Source organism: Amphiprion ocellaris, chromosome 9, assembly GCF_022539595.1.
Source record: "Amphiprion ocellaris isolate individual 3 ecotype Okinawa chromosome 9, ASM2253959v1, whole genome shotgun sequence".
Classification (NCBI taxonomy): domain Eukaryota; kingdom Metazoa; phylum Chordata; class Actinopteri; family Pomacentridae; genus Amphiprion; species Amphiprion ocellaris.
Window position 1 is genome coordinate 23454196 of NC_072774.1, and position 24702 is coordinate 23478897.

The window sequence follows — 24702 nt, forward strand, 5'->3', positions numbered from 1 at the left end:
TCCTGAGTACTTCTCTGTTAGTTTGAACCTTCAGACAGTCTGAGGGCTGAAATCTTAAAAGTTCTTGAGTAGTTCTCTGTTAGTTTGAACCTTCAGACAGTCTGAGGACTGAAATTTTAAAAGTTTCTCAGTACTTCTCTGTTAGTTTGAACTTTCTGGTTAACAGAAGCCTTAAAACTTGTGACCATGAGTCTTGATATCACATTTAGACCATCCATCTGAGTTCTTCTCAGATCTTCACCTGTGGGTTTTTTAGAAATCCTGAACAAACTTTGATTCTCTTCACTGAACAGGAAAGTTTGTGGAGATCAGAAGGTAACATTAGTTTGATCAATGCCTTCAACTACTAGTAGACTTTATCTGGAAAGCAGTTTTCTGAAATGAGTTCTTAGTAAATCTGTCCACAATCAAACCAAGAACATAAAAAGAGGAAACGTTTGAAGAAACAACTTGATGTTTTCATTTCAGACTAGAAAACACTTTAAGACCTTGATCTGTTTTTGCTCTTTTGATCATTTTATTGTTTCTTCTGTTTAATTTGATCTTCTAAAGTTTAACTGGTGTCTTTTCAAATGTTTTGTCTTTAGTTTGATTCTTCTTAAATGTTTAGTTTTGCTCTTTTCTCACTTTTATTCTTTTCTAATGTCTGATTTGATTTCCAAATGTTTTGTCTTTTTAATGTTTTATCGGCTTGTTTGAAAAATTTCCTTTTCTTTCCCCGTGTTTAATTTTTTGATTAAATCTTTAAGGTTTTTCTTTTTAAATGTTTTACCACCTTTTAATGTTTAATTTTCTTTTTAAATGCTTCATTGTATTTTCTGTGTAATTCCTATTTAAAGTTTTATTGTCTTTAAGATTTAATTTTGTAATTAAACATTGAATTTTTAATTCAATGTTTTGTCTTTTTAAAGGTTTAATAATCTAATTTAATGTTTTGTATTTTTAAAAAATGTTTAATATTCTTGTTTAATTTTATTTTTTAAATGTTTAATTATCTAAAATATTTCATCTTTAATGTTTCATATTTTTGTTTAAAAAATTTTGTTTAATTTCATAATTACATGTTTTGTATCTTCTGTTTAATTATTTAATTAAATATTTTGTCTGTTTAATATAATTTAATTGTATTTAATGTTTAATTTTCTTTTTAAAAGTTTTGTATTAATTTTTTTTTCCTTTAATTGCTTTTTTAAAATGTAGTTAATTTCTTTTTTTTTCTGTCAAGATTTTAACCTCAACCTTAGAAATGAAACAAAGCCTTAAATCACAATGAAAATACTTCTGTTGTCACAATCATGAATTAGTCAATTATTCAGTTTATCAATTCAACTTTATTTGTTTAGCACCTTTCACACAGATGACAAAACTAAACAAGCAAAGAGAAAAAACTATGCTAAAACTATGATTAAAACTCAAACATTAAAGAAAAAAAGATTTAACATCGTAATAAAACGTGTCCAGGGGATGGAGGGAGTTTATTGAAGTCTTCTTGGGCTCACATGGCAAATCATTTAAAATATAAACTTGATATTCAGTCTAAGGAAACTGCAGAGCGACAGAAGAACCAACAACATCTCACGTTTTCTCCTTTAATGAGTCGACTCTTCTTGTGCTTTCAGACTAAAGAAATATAGACTCTTCACAACCTGCTCAAACTCTTGGTACAGGACCTCACCACACGGGTCAAGAAGGTTTCCATCTAATTTCTACTCTGAAGCTCACCTTCTCCTGCTCAAACTGCTGACAAATGTTTCTGCTGCTCTAAAGTCTGCTCTCCAGAATTTCCTAAAAACTCTCAAAGTCTCTTCTGCTGCAGGTTGCTTTGTAGAACTGTTGCAGAAAACCTCACTAAACCACATGGAGGGGCATCAAGATAGTCGTCCAAATGAAACCATACAAAAACCAAACTATCACAACCCAAACGCTAAAGTCTCCTGCAGCCTACCAGAGAACCTCTGAGAACAGAGAATCAGGACAGGAACTCTTACCTTCTGGACAACCACCCTTGGTTCACAAACAGGAATACAGAATGTGTCTGACCAAAAACCTCTGAAGACTCACTACAGCCAAGATAAAGACACAACTCAGCTGCACCAAACCCACTAATCACGGCACACATTAGCACCATGTGCTAACTGTGGCTAAAGAACCACATTTACCAAGACAACTATCCAGTACAAAGCCCTAAAGCACACCAAGAAACAGATTAAAGCCGATTTTACTGCTGGAAGCTGCAAGCCAACGCCTAAAGAACAAACTACAGCAACAGAGCTAAACCCGGTTCAGTGGTGAAGAGAAGCAGAGGAAATGTTTGACTGCAGCTAAATAAAGCAGGAAGATCCTGAGCTGCTCAGGTGTTCCTGATAACACCAAGCAGCCACCTGGACAGCCAATAGGAACACAGCTTACTGGAAGTCCAGAGGGCTGGGTTAGTGAAGGAAATTTAGTTTAAAGTTGAGGCAGAAAGTTAACAAAGAAAGTTGAAAGCCACCTTCTGATACCTGAAATCTCTGAGTTTTGACACAAAGAACGCCTGAACATGTCAAACTGGTTCCATAATAGAACCATCATTGTAAAAACGTCATAGTATGGTGTGTTGTTCAAAAAACATTACAACCCGGCTGTCTAGGGTTGCCGAGGAGCAACACAAAAACAGGACAAACGCTGGTTTCCAGGGGGTAAGGAGGCTATTTATTTGAAAGAGTACGTTTACAACAACACAACATGTGAGCAGAAAAATCACAAAGTCTGTCTTTAGTTCAGCTGAAAATATTAGTTTTTGTCTTTTTTATTGACCAAACTTTTCAGGAAGTAGATGAAGAATAATTCAAGCTCTCATGTAGAAGTCCAACTTATTTTGGATCCTTGTGGAGAGTTTAATCTTAGAGTTTGTACAGCTGTTGAGTTTTTCGAGTCACATGGATTGCTTTGACATTTAATAACCGAGTCCTGAAATAAAATTACAGTTGTGGATTTCTGTCATTTAGTCTGGACTAAACAAATAACAGTAGCATAAATCTCAAACGTCATTACGAGGAGTCTGGATTGAGGTTTCTCACTTGATAATGATCAAAACATGAAATTTTAGTTGGTTTAAAGGAATATTCCACCTTAAATCTTTGAATGTTGATCTAAAAGGTTGGTTTCAGGAAGTATTCCACCTACAAGGTCCTCAAACATCCACCTTAAAGGAACATTCCACCAAAAATCCTTGGACATGCACCTAAAATGTTGGTTTAACTGAGTATTACATCCAAAATCCTCAAAGAGACCTGAGGGGTTGGTTAAAAGGAATATTCCACCTAAAACCCCAAATATAGACCCGAAAGGGTGGTTTAGAAAAAAATCCTTCAATGTAGACCAAAAAATCTTGGTGTAAAGGAGTATTCCACCTGAAATGTAGACCTAAAGGATGGTTTGGAGTAATATTCTACTCTAAAATCTTCCAATGTAGACCTAAAAGGTTGATCTGATGGTATATTCTACCCAACATCATGGAACATTTACCTAAAAGTTTGGTTTAATGGTATATTCCCAGAAGAACCCTTGAACATTGGGCTTAATGGTATATTCCACCCAAAATACTTGTACATATACCAAGAAGTCAGTGTAAAGGAAATGCAGACCTAAAAGGATTGTTTAAAGGAATATTTAAACGATTATTTTCATTATTTAATAATCTGTTATCAGTCAGATCCCTGGCAAACTTATTTTCATCAGTTTTTTTAGTGGAAGTCACAAATAAAGGAGCTCTTAGTTTTTCCTGGCGTTAGTGATTCAAAAGCTGCTGTTTCAACACAGACACGTTCACATGCATCCACAAACCTCTCAGCACTCAAACACCCACAGACAGGAGGCCGGCTGAGCCGAGGCTCGGCGGCGTCCTCAGACCCACGAGTCGGGGAGTCGGTGAACTTGTTGGTCTGGTTTGAAGGCCTCCGTGTGGTCCAGTAGAAGTCCACGTAGTCGATGTTGGCTTTGAACCACAGCGACTGGCCGCCATCAGGTGGACCTTCTTGTCCTCGTAGGGCTCCTCCTGTAGCCTTGAGGGGACCACAGGAACATTCAGTAGCTGTTGGAGTTCTTCCTGTCAGGCTCGTGGTAGAACGGCTCTGAAGAATCTTGTACTTGTCTTATCTGGAACAATCTAACAGCCTAAACTGTTAACAGCGGTGTAAAGAAGCAAACACACAGGCATAGATTAGGACTCAAACTAGATTTATTTTAGAAAACAAATCAACTTAGAGGCATTTGTTCACACGTGGCTGAATAGGAGGCCATCCAATCAGATTTGAGGTCTTCACTCTGTAGGTTGTTTGTTTGGTGAGACTCTTGGACCTCCATCAGCTGATGTGGATGTTTGATGGTCTTCCTCTCTAGTGCCAGATGGTTCATCCATGAATTCAGCAGCTACAGACTGAAATGAAGCTCATGCTGCCGTTATTGAATTCCTGTTCCAGATCAAATGTTCAGAGCTCACCTTGAATGCAGCTGTCTGCTGTCTGATAGTTTTTCTCATTGTAGTCTTCAATAAAGTCTTTTTCCTCATGTCAGGATGTGGTGAGACTCTTTCTCAGTCTCTGCAGACGTCCCTCATTGTGCATCTCCAGAGAAGAAACAGAAAAACTGGTCACTGCTTCAGCGTCACAAACGCTCTCCAGCACTGAGAGTGTTTTAGGAATTCATTCATTGTGTTGTGAACTTTGAAGGAGCAGAAACTTTACAGCTGCCAAAGACATGAGCTCCAATTCTGGATGTTTTAGGAAATGAAGTTCATCAATTGAACACTTGATTATTGCTGATAACACTCATTAAATTACTAAAGAAATCCAACATAAAAACCTGTAAACTCTCAGGCAGCTTTTGTTAAAGTTTGTCTATAATTCTATCATCATGTTCTGGAACCAGGACTCTGCAGAAGTTCCTTCAAACAGATCCTTGTGTGTTTCTATTTAAGGCCTCAGGTTTGAACGTACAGCAGAGGATTAGAAAGGAGTGATTTTAATATTTAAATCAGTAAATGTTTGGTGTGAAAATTATTAAAATTTTGATTTAGATAGATTTGTGTCAAATAATATTGTAGAGTCTCACTTAAATATATCCAAATGAGTTCAGTGTATTTACATTTTATAGAATATTTGATTTATTAATCTCAATACTGTAGGGTCTGACCCTAAATATCATAATAATGATGTCAATTTAAATAATACTTCAGTGCAGAGTTATAAACTTTAATCAGCTAAACTTACATAATAAATATCACTGTACAATCTTAACCTGAACATTCATATTATTGAGGTAAATTTACATAAATCATGATATTCTAGAGTCTGAACTGGAATATTTCTAACATTAATCTTTTTGTATTGTGCTGATAAACAACAATAACCCGACTTTCAGATAATATTTGTTGTCTGTGATTGTGAGACTAAATTCCTCCACATTCTGGAACTGGACTGAATTTCCCAAAATGGAAACATGGACAGAATTTAACACTCATGTATCCATGGCAACGCTAACGTTTCTGCTTCTTACCAAAGTTCACAACACAAGTAAAGATTTTAATGTAAAACTTCAGGGATGACTGCTAACCATAAGTATTCTGATCAATACTTCATGATCAATATCAGGACAGATGTTACAACTCCAGCTGTTGCATTAGACTGCAGTTATTCACAGAGAAATTAAAACATCACATTCCTCATAAAAACTAGATGGGACTTTTATTAAATAAAGTGTTGGTGAATAAACAGTGTAAAAAGTGCAAAGCAGCTCCATTAAATCAGGAGATGTGAGACTTCCACAGCATGGATCACCATCTGCTGTTTTGATTCATAGCTGAATGTCAGAATGAACTGAGATAGAAAAGCTGCTTTGAGCTGCAACATTACGGTCTGACAATCCAACATCATCACAGTTTTCATCTGGTTGTTTTGCTCCAACATGCTGTGAAGTTCAGTTTTTACCTGAATCAATACAGAGATTCTATTATCAACCAAGACTGGAATAAAAATTAGAATGTTATGAGGTTATTAATGCAACTAAATCCTTTCAGATGGAAGGATTTACTTCTAAGTTCTAATTCAAGTTTCAGTTGGAGCACATTGCATTCACAAAGAAAAACAGCGAAACCTTCATAGCAACATTTAATAAACCTAAAGCTTCCCTGTTGGCACATTGGTGGAGTTTGTTACTGAGCATCTGAACCTTAAATCCAGTGAGAAGACCATCTTCAGTCGAGGCCAGTCAGAGAAGTTCAAGACCTTCCATCAGCTGGACCAGATGTGGCATCATCTCCCTCTGAACATCTGGATGACAGGAGAAAAGACAGAAATCAAACACAGATCACAGAAATACAATTTATTCACTTTCATCATTTTATAAAAGTAGCGTGAACTTTATTAAAACTTGACAACACCAGTAATGAAAGTAAATGTTTTTATCTCATGTTGAAGTTAAATTTAAAGTCAATTTTAATGACAGTTTATCCTGAGAGGAGTGAGAACGGAGCTTTTCTTTCCTTTTTACAATATTTCCTCAAAATAGTCCGTTTATTATTGGCTTTAGAAGCATTTTTCTTTACTTATTTATTTTTAGATACCTCAGACTGATGCACTTTGCTGGTTTGCAGATAATTTCATGTACAATGACAATAAAGATCTTCTATTATAACATATTTTGCTAAAACAAGAACTGCAAACCTTCTCAACCATCTCTCAGTCTGCAAAATTCCAACTGCGACCAAGAATTATCTGATGTAGTTATTATTATAATCTTTACTGAACCAGCCCTGGAATTAATAAAAATCTGTATATGGATATGATTTTCTCTGATGGGACCACTATGGAAGCCGTAGTAACAATTAACTATCCTTTGAAGGGAAAGATTAGGTCTTCTTCAGGTGGATAAAAACAATGCTCTCCCTTTAAAAAAAAGAAATGCATACAATAAAGTAAATGTCTTCTGCACTGCACACATACTACACTTTTGTATAACTCTGGATGTCAGAGTAAAGGCAGACAGATCCACCGATCAGCCACAACATTCTGACTACTGACAGCTGAAGAGAACAACATCCATCATCTTGTTCTAATGCAACGTTCTGCTGGGAAACCTTGACGTTCATGTGGATGTTTGACATGTACCACCACCTAAACACTGCAGGACAAACAACCCCCTAGTCTCCATGGCAACAGCAGTCCTTGATGCCAGCTGCCTCCCTCAGCAGGACAAACAAACTGCTCAGGAGTGGTCCAAGGAACACGACAGAGCTAAGCTGTTCACCTGGGTTCCACACTCCCCACATCCAGATCTGATTGAGCATCTGTGGGATGGTCCAGGATCAGCCTGGTCTAGGTAGGACCCACCCTGCAACCCACAGGACCCACAGAATCCACAGGACATCCCCAGAGGTTCTGATGAACCACTGGGTCAGAGGAGTTTTAGCAGCATAAAGGGACCAACACAGTATTAGTCAGGTGGTCAGAATGTTCTACTGTTATATTGTCATGTTGATTATATGATCAGTAAATGTTACCATCAATTATAACGTCCACATTGATCAGGAAAAAAAAAAACTATCAGTTCATTCAGAAACTGTGGGGTTAAACCTAAAAACACAGACCTCAACAGCAGTTTGTTTCAAAGCAGAACACCAGCTGGTTTTCACTAAAGAAGCTTTCAAAGCAACAATTAAATGACAGTTTTGTTCTCATTAAGTTCAGAGTAAATAATGTACACACATCAGGAAAAGAAAAACTTTTATAAATATTTCATTTGTATAAGTACTTCTATACATATAGATTCCTCTTTCTAAGTTTGATGAAATCACGATAACTCTGTGTCCTGTTGTACGATGTTTTCCCAACAGATAGCATTACCCTCATGAATGGAGCATCAACAAGTGACGTCTACAACACAACAGAAATGTCTGGAAGCCAGTGGCCACCACTTTGAGCACCTCTTGTAATTGTAGAGGCCAAAGATAACTTTTATTAATCTTGTGATGTCTGAATAAATTTGGTATTGAAATATTTATGCAAGTTTTTCTTTTCCTGATGTGTGTAAACATTATTTTGGCTGACTCTGTATAATGGGTTTCTGACAGGTCACCAGGCAACATCTTTTTATAATAATGACAAACATACCTGCATTCTACAGGAGTGATTTTCCTCATGTGCAGGTAAAGATGTGTGAGGAGCTTAGAGATGACAGGAGCAGGAGTCATCCTCATTAATTCACCTTCCACCTAGAAACAGAAAGACCACAAACACACTGATATACTCTCAAACGTTCAACCTCACAGCCTCAAAATATCTGTTTAGGAAGTGTTGTGTTTCTAAATTCTGCTGAAAGCATTGACAGACATTCTCTTACAAGGTTGTGTAAAAAGCAGCCTGTCCTCTGAGCTACTGAGAAATCTTCCTGAACAAAGTTTCTACGTGTAAATCGGCTCAACAAAAACTAAAGCCTCAGTCAGAGATAACAGGTATCGCAAATTATAAAGAACTTTCTTTGTTAATTCAGACTTTCTGCTTCAACCTCACATAAAAAGGGGAGTTTAACTCGTCAGGTGACTGAAAATGAACGGCTTGTGCAGTTCTAGATCCAAAAGTAGGATGTTTCAGCTCATGTTTTACTACAAATACATGCAGTAATAAATACATACAATGGCTGGTTGTTAGTTTATTCACCATTAATGTCATTTTATATACTGGATTGAACTTGAGCAGTGGAAGAGAAAAGGAATTTAATGAAATTATGGAGATTCAGAGAGGTAATGTTGCGCAATGTTAAGCGCAGTTTAATTCAAACCAGCTGAATGTTCAGCTCAACGGGTTTCAGTTAACCTTAAAGTAAAACAACTTTTTTAAAAGCTAAAATACACAGCAGAGAAATAAAGGTTGAGAATGTCATTCTAATAATGACGGACAGCTGCGACAGCAACTAACACAGGTGTTCAGCGGTAAGTTAGCCACCTGTGTTGATTAGCCCGCTAGCTAACTTAGCCGCTTAGCTTGCTAACGCGTCCGGACCAACTGCTCAAACATGACAAAACACAACTCTTCACAACTCGCTGACTTAACGTACAACAAAACAACGCTACAGGTTAGAAGTATTTATCTTCTTACCGTGTTTTACTCCAAAAACAAGAGCAACAGCAGCCAGAGATGCTACCAGACGTGCCGACCATAGACATACACAGCAGACTAGATACACTAGCGCGCTGTCATCTATATTATCTATGGTCTGACCAATCACTGCTCTCTGGCTCCGCCCTCTGAGAATCTTGTTGTCGTTTGGCTCCACACTTGCTGATGACCATTTCCGGTCCCTGAAAATAAAAAAACGGACCATTTTTCGTTTCTGTCTCTTACTGGTTTTATTTTTTTGTTATTGTAAATATAAAATGAAAATCAAAGCATTTTTAAAATTTCGTATATCCCTTTTTGATCATGAAAAGGAAAAACGCCTTGTATTTCAATTTTAATTTTTGTATTTTAAAACGAATATCAAATAACCACTCGTTTTTTGTTTTTCAATACCAGTTTCAGAATGGAAAATCCAATTACCAGATCCGTACACGGACCAAAATAACACGTCTCCCAGTTTACTGGTGTCAGTCAATCAGTTTCAACTATCAGCTTTAATCACCAGCTGTTTAAATAATCAATTCATCAATTTCAGTCCTTTAAAAAAAAAGTCTAAATTCTGTCGCTTTTTAAAGGTCAATATTAGGACATGTGAGGATTTCTTCTTAACTTTGGATCCACATTTTTCACTGTTTCACCAGTTATTTATTATTGAAGAGAATGACTCTTTGTTGTCTTCTTTGTAGCAGCGAACACTTCACGCCATCAATACTTCAACACTATTTTCACCAGACTTGATTTAATAATCCTATTTTAAGACTATTTTAATGCTCTGACCTGCAGGTGGCAGCAGATGATTATTTCTTATTTCTGTTAAACAGACGGTTCCTTAATGTTCAATTTCTTCTCTTTCTCTGATAGTTTTCAGTGAAAAATTAACTAATTAAGTGAATGTGGTTAAGTGTTAAATACAGTGTCTGAAAAAGACAGAAAAATATGAATAAAATGCCTCAATTACTAATAAATGTCAAAAATATGTTCATAAAAACCAGAAATAATAAAATAAAAAGTCCCAGAAATGTAAAATGAATGTATAAAGTGGATGTAAAGCAGTGAAGCAGTTGAAACACTGAAGTTAACAATCAGATCATTTATCAGGAACAAACAGAACTTTGACCGAAAACTACTTTCTGCTGTTGTAATGGAGTATTTTTACTTTTTTGTACTTTAATTAGATGAAAGGGTCTTAATAATTTCTCTGCTTGTATTTTGTGATGAAAAATTAGTAGAATTAAATAACAGAGTTTAAAATGACTCATCCTTCCGAAAAGTATAAAGTCACAAGTGCAAGTCAGTTTTAAAATCCCGTTTTTGTGAATCTTATCAGAACTGATGGTGATAAACTATTAATTCATTATAAATACCACTGATGATGATTGTGATCAGTTTTCTCTGGTGAGTTATCAAAAACCAGCAACACATCCAGGAACCAATGATTGTTTCTTTGACTATGTCATAGACATTAAACTGTTCAAACTATGATACATCCCATAATAATGAAAAGTTGGTTCCAGAGAAAATAAACTGAAACCAGATTCAGTGTTTAGACTCTGAGACCTGGATGTATGTAAAACTGATCTGGTGTCAGTTTTTACCAGAACTCAAATGTGTTTTTTATCCTAAAATGTGTCTCTCTGCTGTACTGATGAAGCTCTGAGGCTCAGAAATGAAGGAAAAAGTCCATTAAAAAGTGATAAATCCAACTCTGTGTTATTCAAGGTCCTGCAACTCTGTAAATATTCATATTATGAAGGTAAAACTTTGATCATTGATAAAGTTACTACAGATACAGAATCAGATGGTTCTGAGGAGGTTCTGGTTGATTTTCATGTCATTGTTTATCATCCAGATCTATTAGTAAATTGTTTATTTTTTTTAACAGAAAAAACATAGAATGTCTTGCTTAATTTGATCTGATTTTTCTGCTGCTCTGGCTCTGTTGAGGAGGTTGCACTTATCCTCAAACATCTCAGCCCAGGTTCTACAGGAGGAAGGTTCCTCACTGAGATCTGTTCTGGTTCTCTGAAGGCAAACAAACGCTGCTCCAGTCGTCTCTTCAGGAGACAAAAAGCGTCTGTGTTTAACAAATACATTTTCAGAAACTTCCCACATTATTTTCTCAAAGTCAGCTGCTGTTTATTTTTTTTATTCATATTTAGCCTTTATTTATACAGGTAATCTCACTGAGACACAGGGTCTCATTCTCAAGAGAGACCTGTCCTCAAATAACATAACAAAACAACACCGAGTCACTGACAAACAACACTAAGGGACCTGTACTAGACAATATAACACTATAATGTAACACTGAGCTCCAGACAGACAGGTTCATGACAAAACACAACTTAGACATCAAAATGGATGTGCAGAGCACCAAGCAACGAAGTTAAAATGTAAAAACACTAAGAACAAATCCTAAAAGATGATATTTCCAGAGTGTTTAAGAGACTTTTGAAGTCCTCCAGGGGAATCAAGTGGGACATCTTCAGACTCTGCTGTAGGGAGTTCTAGGCTGAGGGGGCAGAGTGAGAAAAAGCTGTCTCGCCAAGTTCTGTGTGGACTGAGGGGACGGTGAAAGTAATGAAGTCCTGGGAACATAGACTATGGCTGAATTGTTTTTTTGACATGAAAGAGGATAAATATGTGGGCAGCAGACCAAGGATGGATTTGTAAATGAAATGATACCAGTGGAGAAGTCTGCATGTGGACAGTGATGACCAGTTAACCAAGGAGTACAAAGTGCAGTGGTGCGTGAGAGGTTTACAGTCCGTTATAAATCTAGGTGCTCCATGAAAAACGGCATCCAACAGTTTGAGAGAGTGGGTTGGGGTATTCATGTAAACAATATCTCCATAATCAACAACAGGCAAGAAGGTGGCAGCAACAAGCCGTTTCCTGGCATTAAAAGAAAAACAGGATTTGTTCCAGGATTTTCGATGTGGGTTTTAAAACAGAGGCTATCATCAACTGTGATGCCGAGGTATTTGTAAGAGGTCACCAACTCAATAGGGGTACCTTGTGCTGTTGTAATACCAGGCGTAACAGATGTGACTGAATGATTTCAAATGCTGACTGAAGATATTCCAACACAAGGGTAGCAGTGTTTGTGCAGCAGTAAATGATTGTGTCATCAGCATAAAGATGAACATTTATTTTTTGACACACATTGTTGAAATAAATAGTAAAGAGAGTGGGTCCTAAGACAGAACCTTGTGGCACACCTTCTGCAACACCAAGAAAGCTGGAGGAGAGACCACTGAGCTGCACACATTGCTTACGATTGGTGAGATAATTTGAGAACCAGCCAACAGCTTGATCTGATAGGCCTATATCTGACAGCCTCCGATATAAAAAATCTGCAAATTTAGAGGAGTTTTCCAGGAAAAAAAGTTTGACACTTGGTCTAAATGAATTAAAATGAGTTTCTGAGGTAATAAAGAGGCGGTTTTGTAGGAGGTGAGTGTAAAACAGACTGACGTCAGGATCCAGCAGCTTTCTACAAAGACAAACCCACAGAGAATAAATAAAAAGTAAAAGCCAGAGAGTGACGGAGCAGCCGAGCCCTGATAAGAAACAAGATTGAGCAATCACTCTGACTCACCTGTCAGCTGGTGTTGTCCAGGTGTTTGAGGAGATGAAGGCGACTCGCTGTGACTTTAGAACCTTTCAGAATGGGAGTGTTAAAGAAAACTCTAGTAAAGACAGTATAAGATGCTATGCAGGATCTTTCCTAGAGATCTGATGGTCTCTGGAACATCACTTGTTCTGGATCAGCTTAGGTATTCAAAATGTTACCATGGTGATAGAAGAGTCATAGCCCCGAAAACTAGAGTTACACTTAAATGTAAGTGACAGGTGAATAATAAGCAGAGAGCTGAAGAGGAATTAAATGCTTCAGATAAACTTGGATCAGACTTTAAGATGAAAATTATCCAAACAGTAAAATCTTCATGTGTTTAAAGATTTTTAATAAAGTTTAAAAAAAAAAAAAAAAAATTGGGCAGAATAACAGAACAAAGAAGTCAGAAATGAACAAATGAAACGAGCCAGTTTGTTGACTCACAGCGTCTTTATTCCACCAAACCCTGTGGACACACCTTCGTCTTCTCTTTCTGTCTTTGTGCAGCTCTTTGTGATGAAGCTCAGAGAAGAGAATAAACTTGGACTTTGGCTGGAGAAACGACTCAAACCTGCAACAATGAGGATCCACTTTCACACTGGAATTTTCCTGCTGCAGCACAATAAAGAACCAAGTGGGACACAGTCGCTGCCAAACTGAAGTCTGATCCGTCAGAAACATGAAGAATATTCAGCTTGTAAAGTTACCAGTCAGATTGAAACCAGGTCGAGTGTCACAGCAGTAAGAATGATAACATAATAAGGGTTAATATTTTATCATAGGCAGCATTTTTATCAGAAAGAGGCTTGAAAATGTTAAAAATGTAACGACTTAAAAGAGACTGAATTTACAGTTAACCCTTGGATGCTCCAGTGATTGGACCCTATGCTCTTCCATAAGTGGGTCAGAAATGACCCTTATACGAATCAGTGTGTTTTTATGCCATTGTTGTCATTTTGGTTAAAAATACTAACTTATATTATTGTTTGTATTATATTTTTGTCCACACAAGAATGATTTCATGTTTGAAACATGTTTATTTTTCACTTTATGACAGATTTAGATCGTTTTGACGATTTGATGATTTGCTGCTCTCCGTCCCTACAAGTTTGTGCATCACCTCTTGTATGATATTATCAGTGATAAACAGCTTGAGGTAGTACTAGAAATATCACAAATTCTTTAAAAGTATAAAAGGTAACTTAAGAAATTAAATGGAATGATATCAAAAACATGTTTTTTGGGGGAATCTATAAAAATTTTTCATTACAGAGATATTGCAAGTAAACGACCTCACCGGGTCATTTTTGACCTACTTATGCATCTAAGAGTTAATAATAGTAGCAGTTAAAATAGAATTCTATTCACCATGTTTTATATGATCTCAAATCAGTCTGAAAATTTAGAACTAATGTAATTATAATTATTAAACACAAAACACTACCAATTGTGACATAACCATGTAAGACATAAAAAGAGGAATTATAGCAGAATATCTTTTACATTTATTTAACACAAAAACATGTGATGCTTTGACAGTTTCATAAATAATGACTGATATTATTACTGTTCTCATTGCATACATGGAGAACATTTATCTGTTAAATATGGAAAGAATAATATTTAATTAACTGAAATATAATCATCAACATCAAAGTCATCTGAGTTTTTCCAAACCAGAAACCCTGGATGACCAGCCAGGTCTGCTCACTCCTCAAGGTCCGCCATGCTGCTTTCAGGTCAGGTGACAGAGCTCTCTATAGTGCAGCTCGAGCTGACCTGAAAAAAGGAATCAAGGAAGCCAAAGCAGACTATAAGAGGAGGATAGAGTCCCACCTCACCAGCAACAGACCACGGGAGGTGTGGCAGAGTCTGCAGAGCATCACCAACTTCAGAGGCTGTGATGTGACACCAGGAGACCTGAGCGAGTCGCTGTCAGAAGAGCTCAACTGCTTCTTTGCTCGATTCGAATCATCGCAACGTCACTCATCTGCCCCAGCCCTACCCCCACCAGACTCCAGCACCCCCCCACTCACTGTGGAAGAGCACGATGTGAGGCGTGTGCTCCTGGCAGTGAACCCAAGGAAGGCTGCTGGTCCAGACGGAGTCCCTGGAAAGGTGCTCAGAGCATGTGCTCACCAGCTGGCTCGCATCTTCTGCAGGATTTTCAATCTCTCCCTGGCTGAAGCAGTCATCCCCAACTGCCTGAAATCCACCACAATCATCCCCGTACCAAAAAAGTCACCCACAACCAGCCTCAATGACTACCGCCCTGTTGCCCTCACACCTGTTATAATGAAGTGCTTTGAGAGACTGGTTCTCCGGCACATCAAAGACTGTCTCCCCCCCCACACTCAACACCCATCAGTTCGCATACGGAGCGAACAGATCCACAGAGGACGCCATTGCCATAGCTCTGCACGCTGTGCTGACCCACTTGGAACAACCGCAGAGCTATGCCAGGATGCTCTTTGTGGATTACAGCTTGGCTTTCAACACAATCATACCAGACATCCTGATAAACAAACTGGACACCCTGGGCCTCCCCTCTCTCACATGCAGCTGGATTAAGGACTTTCTAACCAACAGACCCCAGTCTGTGAGACTTGGTCCACACCTTTCCTCCATCCGCACACTGAGCACCGGTACACCACAGGGCTGTGTGTCGAGCCCCCTCCTGTACTGTCTCTACACCTATGACTGTAGACTGGCCCACAGAAACAACATCATCGTCAAATTTGCTGACGACACCACAGTGGTCGGCCTGATCTCAAAGGGAGACGAGACAGCCTACAGAGAGGAGGTCCAGAAACTCTCAGCCTGGTGTTCAGAAAACAACAACCAGACACTAAACACCTCAAAGACAAAGGAGATCATCGTGGACTTCAGGAGGAACAGAACCGACCCGCCCCCCCTCTACATCAACGGCGAGTGTGTGGAGAGAGTCCACACATTCAGGTTCCTGGGAGTCCAGATTTCCGATGACCTCTCCTGGACAGACAACATCACGGCTGTCATAAAGAAGGCTCAGCAGCAGCTACACTTCCTGAGAGTCCTCAGGAAGAACAACCTGGACAGGAAGCTGCTGCTGGCCTTCTGCAGCTCATCCATAGAGAACCTGCTGACGTACTGTGTTTCCACCTGGTACGGGAGCTGCACTGAGGCAGACAGAGCGAGGCTTCAGAGGATTGTTGGCTGTCCTCTCCCCTCCCTCATGGACATCTACTCCTCCCGGTGCCTCAGCAGAGCTCAGAACATCATCAAGGACAGTTCACATCCCGGTTCTCAGCTTTTTGATCTGTTGCCCTCTAGAAGGTGTTACAGATGTATTACAACAAGGACAAACAGACTTAAAAACAGCTTCTTTCCGAGAGCCATCACCACCCTGAACTCTCACATCTCACACTCAGCCAATAATACAATGTGAAATGTGCATGTATAATGACAATAAAACATTTTCTATTCTGTTCTATCAGTGGCAGTGATAACACCATGATTTAAAAATGTAATAAAATAATACATAATTATAGTTAACAGAAAGTGTTATCATAGATGATGTCAAGTTAGAGTGATAATAACAATAATAATAACAATAATAGTAATAATAAGTACACCAATAAAAGACCAAAAATCAATGTGGATTTTTTTAATTTATATATCTGAAAATTGTAGTAGTTACTTATAATTACAGGATTTAAAAAAAAAAAAACTAGTGACAATAAAATAACAAATAAATGAAAATAATACAAAGGTGATCACAGCAAAATATATATTATGATTCCCGATGTATTTTATAAGATTTACTAAAAATATAGCAATCACAATAATTATGTTTTAATTGTGTTTTCAGTTATAATAATGATTAAGTATAATAAGCTGATAATAAACTGGATTCAGGTTTTTTTGAAAACCCAAAGCTCGTCAGTTCTTTACAGACAATAAATAAAAGTTCATGGTATAAACAGTAATAATGTCAAATGTTCATCAACAAAATTCTGACTCAGAATTTAAAGTTAAAACAGAAAAAGCCTCTGACGAGCTGCTCCTCTCTGGTTATTTGTTGACGGTGTACGTTCCTGTTCGGTTCTTCGATGGTTTGTCCATTTGTTCCTGAAAAAAATTAATTATGAGAGTGAGTATTTACCTCAGAGACACAATATACATCAATTTACATTTACAAAATCTTCATTTATGTCTTTCTTCTCCTCAGTGGTAGAAACAGTTCAAATGAGGATTTTCCCTCTTGAAGTGAGATTTTTACTTTTTACTTTCCCTGCATTTTTGACGCTCAGTCAGATTCAGCTTTTATGTGAAAATGGAGGAAATCAGGTGGAAACAACATATAGAGACATGTTAGAATCAGTGTTGGTGCCAATTAGGGAGTCACTCAAGAAATAATTCTTCCAGTTAGCACGTATTTTATGGAAAATAATTAATTTTTTGTGTAGTTTCTATGAACACTAATAGTGGCATCATAAATTAAATTCCTGAAACTGAATGAATATTTAGTTTTTATTTTTACAGCATTGCTTGGGTCTTTCAGGACCTTTATGTAGCTTTTTAAACTGAGGCTTGACAGTAATGATTTACAGCAACATAAATAGTCCACGCTAATGTGCTAATAACAAAAGTTAAAGATAATCAGAGCTATTTTTACTGCTAAAGTCAACACTCATTCATCACTCTCAGCTCTTGTTTTCTGTTGCTGCAGTGACATTAATTATATTACAGGAAGGAGTTGATGCCGTTCAAACTCTGACTCATCACAGAGCAAACAACTGATTAACTGTTAAGCTCCAACACTCCCTCTAACAGATCACTCACACTGGAAACTATAACTGAACATGTACAGTCAGCCAGCTCTGCTAGTTTTATCAGTGAATTATGGATTTTTAATGACAGTTCGCCCATAACTGTGATTGGTTTAAAGCATTCTAATAACTCTCCCCACATTCTGCCTTCTTGTTTATACATTAGATCATTTATTGAACAGGCTGAATGCTTTCATTTCTTGTTTCAAATTTCAAACACCAATTTTCAATAAAATATACTAATTGTTCTCTTTGGCTCTGATGCAGCTGCTCTCTGTCTGATGTCACGCTGAGGTCTCAGTAAAGCCCCGCCCACAGAACGATCTGATTGGTGACACATCACAGTAACAGCCAATCACTGAAAGCTGTTGTTTACGCAGAGACAGATGAGCATATTATCAGAAGTTCTAATAAACACCCGAATAATTCACCTGTTGGTGTCAGGAACTGATTCTTCTGATGGTGCTATGCTAATGCTAACACCGAGGAGTTAGCTGCGCCACTTAGCCTGCTGCTAATGCTATCTGGAGCACCGTAGCATGTTTTTAAAGTCAGATTAACTTTAACTTGGTTCTAAGTGACGGAAAAACACTCTGCAGAAACTAAACTAGAAGCACCAACATCACCACTAATCAGGACACTACCAGCTGCCACAGTGGCTAATGCTATGCTAATGGCTAGCAACTGAGTTAGCAGACAGCCATAGAATAAACTGAAACTGAATCTGGAAAACAATAACTAATAAAGCTTTAAGATCTGGACCTTAGCGAGAAATAAAAACAGAATAACACCAGACAGAACTGATATTGATCTCAATTGATTGATCAATCAGTAAACCGAGAACATCCTGACATCATGTGACATGATGTCATCACATTTCCATTGTACGTAATCAGTTGTAATAATCCTTATGAATGAAGAAGTCTACTTATGAATGACAGGTTCCTGCTGTCACAAGATGATCGGGTGTAACTTTTAATGAATATTGGTTATCAACCTTAACTGATCACCAATAACTGGTTTCTGCCCTGAAAAACAAAACCCATACAAATGTTAGTGTGATGCTGGACTTACGTATGGCCTGCCGTTGGACTCAAAGCGACTGTGGGTGGTGTAGAGAGGGACGTCGTCTCTGTGGGTGTTGTAGTCGTAGGGGCTGTAGCGCCCCCTACAGCAGTACCAAAGCAGCTGCACACACACATACAGTCACTGTTAAACCTGGGTCCTCCAGTGTATTTTCAGTGATTATACAGATAATTATTAAAAGACTGTATTGTTTTCCTGCTGAATGCTTTTCTATAACAGCTTTGGTGTTGCTCTGTTCAGTTTCCTGTTTTTACAAAGGACTGTCCCTCACAAACTGCAGAACAAAACTCCTTCAGTGTTTCTTCACGTTACTTCCTCTCTGGGCTGCAGGCTTCCTTTTTATCTTTCTGCTGCTTCTTCCTCCATGACTGAACATAAATCTAACATCTGGAGTTTAATTGTTGAGGAAGATATTAAAGGAAACTTAATAAATGGAAATTAACTGTGAAATAAAACATGGAAGCAGGTTCACAGTTCAGTCTGGATTTTACTGGCACCTTTGATTAGTTATAAACTGTACACTGTAAAAAAAAATTTCAAATAAAGACAGTTGTTGGATGTAAAGGCTTTGAACCACTTCCTGATTTTGATCACTTGATGGCTGTTAGTGTCATAGCAGATAAAAACCAATACGCAGTGATCTCAATGTATTCTTGTGCTGGTTTTGAAGCATTGTATAAAAACAAATGAAGGGATCATTCTAAGTTTTTTTTTTTGATCCCTTTAAGTGTTTTTTCACTTCCTGTAAAAGGCCTTAATGAGTTTCATTGGAGATGGAAACAGCTTCTCTTAGCGGCATTGTCACATGACTTATCAGCTGTTTCTGACAGCATCAAATATGGCCGACATGAGCTGACCCCAAAACCTTTTCTGAACACTTTTTCCGTGTTTAATGAGCTTCTTTTGTCTAAAGTTTTTTTTCCAGTTTTATTGAGCATTAATTTGATGATGCAAAACAAACCCTACATTAGCTAATGTAAGTCTAACAATATATTAGCTGATGTAAAGCTAACATTACATTATCTGATGTAGGGCTAATTTTATATCAGCTGAAGTAAGCTAAAGTTATGATATAACGCTAATTTTACATTTGCTGATATGAGGCTAATGATACATTAGCTGATATATAGCCAACGTTACATTAGATTATGTAAAGCTAACGCTACATTAACTGATGTAATGCTAAATTTGCTGATATGAGGCTAATGCTACATTAGCAAATGTATAGCTAATGTTACATTAACTGATCTAATGCTAACTTTACATTTGCTGATATTAGGCTAACACTACATTAGCTGATGTATAGCTAACATTATAATAGCTGATGTAAAGTTCTAACCTAGCCAACATCTGAGTCACATGACTGATCAGGTGTTTCTGTTAGCATCAAACATGGCCGACATCAGTTGACATGAAGGAAATCACTACAACTTTCCAGATTAAAAACAATTCCTGAAGACTTTCCTCTGTATTTTTTTTTTGTTTGTTTGTTTCTTCTTCTTCTTTGAGCTGTTTTTAGTGGTTGGCTAACGTCAACGCTGCATCGATTTCAGCAGTTTCAACAGTAAAATAGGAAACACAACATGAATCTGTGAGACTCACCAGAGCGATGAGCATCAGCAGCACCAGCAGCAGCAACACAGCAGCCAGAACCAGCAGAGCGATGCCCCACCCAGGAACACCCCCACCGTTGCTAGGCGACACGGCGGCAACGCTGCTTGTTGCCGTGGCAGCGGAGGAGGTCGTCATGCTGTTGATGGTGGTGTTGTTGTTGACGGGGATCCCAGAGTGTGGTGGAGACGGTGTTGCTCCGGTGGTACTGGTGTTACTGGAAGCAGCTGAAGGCATACTGGTGTTACTGGGAGTAACTGTGATGGTATTGGAAGCAGCTGAAGGGGTACTGGTGTTACTGGGAGTAGTTGAGATGATACTGGCGTTACTGGTAGTAACTGTGATGGTACTGGTGTTACTGGTAGTAACTGTGATGGTACTGGAAGCAGCTGAAGGGGTACTGGTGTTACTGGGAGTAGTTGTGATGATACTGGCGTTACTGGGAGTAGCTTTGATGGTGCTGGTGTTACTGGTAGTAACTGTGATGGTACTGGAAGCAGCTGTAGGGGTATTGGTGTTACTGGGAGTAGGTTTGATGGTACTGGTAGTGGCTGTAATGGTACTGGTGTTACTGGGAGTGGCTGTGGTGTTACTGGGAGCAGCTAATGGGTTGCCGGTGTTACTGGGAGGTTGAGAGGAAGCTGACTGGTCAAAGGTAGAGCTGCTGGTTTCACTCCTGGTGGCTGTGATGATGGTTGTCGTGGATACAGGTTGTAGTGAAACATCTGACCTACTGGTTGCCGACGGTGTGGTGGTTACGGAAACAACAGTCGTTTGTGCGGAAACTAATGGAAAAAGAAAAAATATTTTCCTCAAAAAAACAATAAATCTTTTTCTCTCAAATAAAACCTTTGACAAACTTTACCTTTTACAAAAATAAATATTTAGAAATATAAACTGTTGAACTACAAATTGTTTATTAAATAGTTTAACTTGTTTTAAGCTTTTTTTGTCAGCATGTTAAACAAGTTACAGATATTTTTTTTGTTGCTTGTATTTCCATAATGATGGAAGATTGTCCAAAATGACCTAGAACTGTATAAACGTCTCCAGACTCATCCAGAAAGACGGATGGAACTCCAGTTTGCAGACCTTTTACATACACAAAGCAGTTATACAACACACTCAACCACAGAAAAGGACTACTTATTGTGTTAATTGTATGTCTATAGATCGCACTGACTATAAAGTCTTCACATTTGACAAAAACTATTTCCTCTAATAAGTCCAAAGTGACCAAAAACAATATCTACAATAACTTCACATGTCCAAAATCTTTTATAATGGTTCCAAAATGGCCAAATTTCACAATGACTCAAACTTTAACTGATGCAGAAACAGTAAATTGAAAAAAATAACTACAGTAATAGAAAATAGACTGTTTAATATGTTTATTTATTGTGCTATCCTCACTCTGATGAAATGTATCAAAAAAGATTTTTGAAAAAAATCCAGGCTAATCCAAAAAATATCTAAATTCAAATGTCTTCAAAATGACAAATAAAGAAAAATCAACAAGAACAATATTAATAGAAAAACAATTAAAAAGCAAATAAATCAGATAAATGTGGTTGATTCAGCAGCAGTTTGTCCACAAACGTGATCTGAGACTGTAGGCGTTGGACTGTGATCCGTCTGAACAAAACTCACCTGTTTACCAGAGCTCAGGTTCTCTGTTAGTGGACAAACATCTAACACGTTTCAGGGAGTGAAGGAAAAAGCAGATTTATATTTACAGCATCAAACTGAAAATAAGCCTTCATTAACCTTCCAGTGCTGAAATAAACTAAAGTGTCTGATCCAGCTGAAGCAGCAGACTAAACCTGAACCAAACGGACCTGAGAACAGAACCAGTTGACTTACATTCAGGATCTAATCTGTTAAAATGAACTTTAAAGTCTGTGAGGTCAACACAGGAAACTGAGTCAATAAAACATCCTCAGTGTTCCACCCTGAGACATCTTCAGTTTCCTTTGTTGAAAGTTCAAAGAAAAGACGGAACATTTGAGCAGCTGAAAGCTTCAGATTTTAGTTAGACTCTGATCTTGTTCTGCTGCAGATGATCAGATAGAGTTGAGTTTCTGAAACAAGATTCACAGGAAAAAGAATCTCTGCGACTAAATGAGACTTAAAGACTCACTTCAGCTCTTTTCTGTTTGTTGAGGTAATAATGAAAACAACTGGGTTTCTCTCCAGTCATGTATAAACTGAAGGATGATTCTGTCAGTGTCTCAGGTGTTCGTCTTTCTGCTGCAGTGGAACAAACCTAAAGAAAGTGAGCAGGTGAAGCTGGTTGTTACCTGAGGCGGCGCTCAGAGCGACACACAGAACCAGTAGCTTCTCCATCTTCAGCAGGAAACTGTCTGACAAAGATCTCAGTGTGAGCAGCAGCTGGAGTCTGTTTCCATCCAGAGAAAGACTCCTTTATACACCTTCACACAGGTGGGAGGGGGCGGAGCTGGCACACTCCCAGCATGCACTGGGATCTGTAGCTACAGCGCAGCACCCTGTGGTCGCAGCACAGCAGGCCGACATATTTCACCAGTAGCAGTGGAATTACAAAATCAAGATCCCAAAAAACAAATAATCAAAAATGACTCAAAACGTGTTTAAGGTTTTTCTGAAGCAGATTCAACCGAGAATCTGAGTAGTGATGGCTGATCGAGGCTTTGGTGAAGCTTCGACACTTCATTCAAAACATGGTTCATTACCCGAGGCCTCAATGACACACAGTGCTCGAGTAGGACATCTAGTGGTCAATAATATGAAGTGCAATCAAGACGTGGTCGTTGGTTCATGGATTGTTTTGGATTTGATTCGCCATGCACACATTCCTGTTTGACTACACTAGATGATTGTATGGGTTCTAGTGGACACAAAAATAATATTACTAGTAATAATAATGACAATAATTATTGAAGAGCACGTTTCTTATTTGCCATGTTTGTCTGTAACCCTATATACTCTTCACTTATATTCTGTTATCAAACATTTAAACGGTGCTGCTACATTCATGCTCTACAAATACAGACTGATGTCATTTTCACATGGGGCTGGTGCAAATAAAGATTATATGGATTGTTTGGATTTTGGCAAAGTATGTCTTGGGGTTTATTGGTAAAGAGGTCAGTAAAGAGGGTGTGCTTATGTAACCGGTTATGAGTTTTTATTGAGAAATAATTGGGATTCAAGCAGTTCCTTCTTTTACTCACTATCTCCCCAGCCTTAGAAAAAAAACCTGTTCACACGGCACAGATGAGGCTGAGGTACACAGGAAATGTTTGGCTCCATTGTACAAGTTTGGGTAAACAGTTTTGTGGGTTGCCCAGTAAGCCAGTGGGTCTGCCGTTCTTTCTACAATTGCATTTGCTGTGGCGCTTTGCATTTGCCAGGCTCTACTTGCGTCTTCATCTAATAGGCTCCACAGTTGAACTGAAAAATATTGAAGATCATCATCATCATCATCACCAGAAATGTCAGTCATTCCCTATTCAGAAGAGAAAAAAAATACCTGTGGAAGGTGCTGCTGGTGGTGGAGGACGAGGCTGTGGTGGTGCTTGTGACGTAGATGACTGCTGCTTGGTATTCTTTATGTTAATTGTGCATTCTGTCATTAAACGTCCTTTCACACTGGCTGCTACTCTGATTGGTGAATCCAAAAGTTTTGAACTGCAGAGCCACAAGTGTAGCAACAGCCAGTGAACTGTTTTTTTCTTTGGTTTGTAGTCTGTCAGCTAAGCACCTGACATGGTTCTGTGCCAGGTGTTGTGTCATGGGGGTGGCGAGTTGGGAAAAAAAAAAAAAAAAAAAAAAAAAAAAAAATATATATATATATATATATATATATATAGATATAATATATATATATATATATATATATATATATATATATATATATGTCTTATCTATATATAATCTATCTATCTATCTATCTATCTATCTATCTATCTATCTATCTATCTATCTATCTATCTATCTATTCTCTATGAAATACGAAATCTGACATACTACTCTCTCAAAGCAAATCACGGCAACAACAGGAAAAAAAAACAATCTACTCTGTGAAAAACAATTCAAATGAACAACACTAGGGATCTCCTATCCGGGAACATTCGATCCCGCTGAGTGATTCACATAACAAACCGAACCAATCAGGTGATTCGAAGCAGTTGAGTGCTTCAAACGTCACTGAAGTGGTTCAAACGTCATGAGTCACGTGACCAAACCACGCCTCGGCACAGTGGCTCGATACGTTTGCTTCATGAGCTACAGCATGTGTCGAAGCCTCGGGTATCAGAGGACAATCACTAAATCTGAGAGTTTTAGTTGAACTCTGTGTTTTCTGTGTGATTAGCAGAGACACCTGTCAATTAAGGTGACCACCTTAACCAACACACAGAACCTAAAGATTCTATTACATATT

General features: G+C 38.0%; 1 protein-coding gene and 1 long non-coding RNA gene across 2 annotated transcripts; both read right to left on the minus strand.

Annotated features, from left to right (window-relative positions):
- Positions 1-4201: 4201 nt before the first annotated feature.
- Positions 4202-9238, minus strand: LOC129349602 (uncharacterized). Its single transcript, XR_008602665.1, has 3 exons — positions 9132-9238; positions 8148-8248; positions 4202-6308 (listed from the first exon to the last, which is right to left on the minus strand). It is a non-coding gene; the product is annotated as an uncharacterized LOC129349602 (long non-coding RNA).
- Positions 9239-16402: 7164 nt separating this feature from the next.
- LOC111588141 (uncharacterized) lies at positions 16403-22704 on the minus strand. The gene is made up of 4 exons (XM_023298322.3): positions 22580-22704; positions 20271-21064; positions 18657-18770; positions 16403-16881 (listed from the first exon to the last, which is right to left on the minus strand). The coding sequence occupies exons 1-4, from the start codon at positions 22623-22625 to the stop codon at positions 16825-16827; spliced, it is 1011 nt and encodes a 336-aa protein (XP_023154090.2). The 5' UTR covers positions 22626-22704; the 3' UTR covers positions 16403-16824.
- Between the last annotated feature and the right edge of the window lie 1998 nt (positions 22705-24702).

Bases quoted from the DNA above. Each gene is read 5' to 3' on its own strand.
- LOC111588141 (XM_023298322.3), bottom strand. From the start codon at position 22,625: ATGGAGAAGCTACTGGTTCTGTGTGTCGCTCTGAGCGCCGCCTCAG. The intron at 18,771-20,270 runs GTGAGTCTCACA...GTGTGTGTGCAG, and splicing joins TGCTGATGCTCATCGCTCTG to CTGCTTTGGTACTGCTGTAG. The intron at 16,882-18,656 runs GTAAGTCCAGCA...AATTTTTTTCAG, and splicing joins AGTCCAACGGCAGGCCATAC to GAACAAATGGACAAACCATC.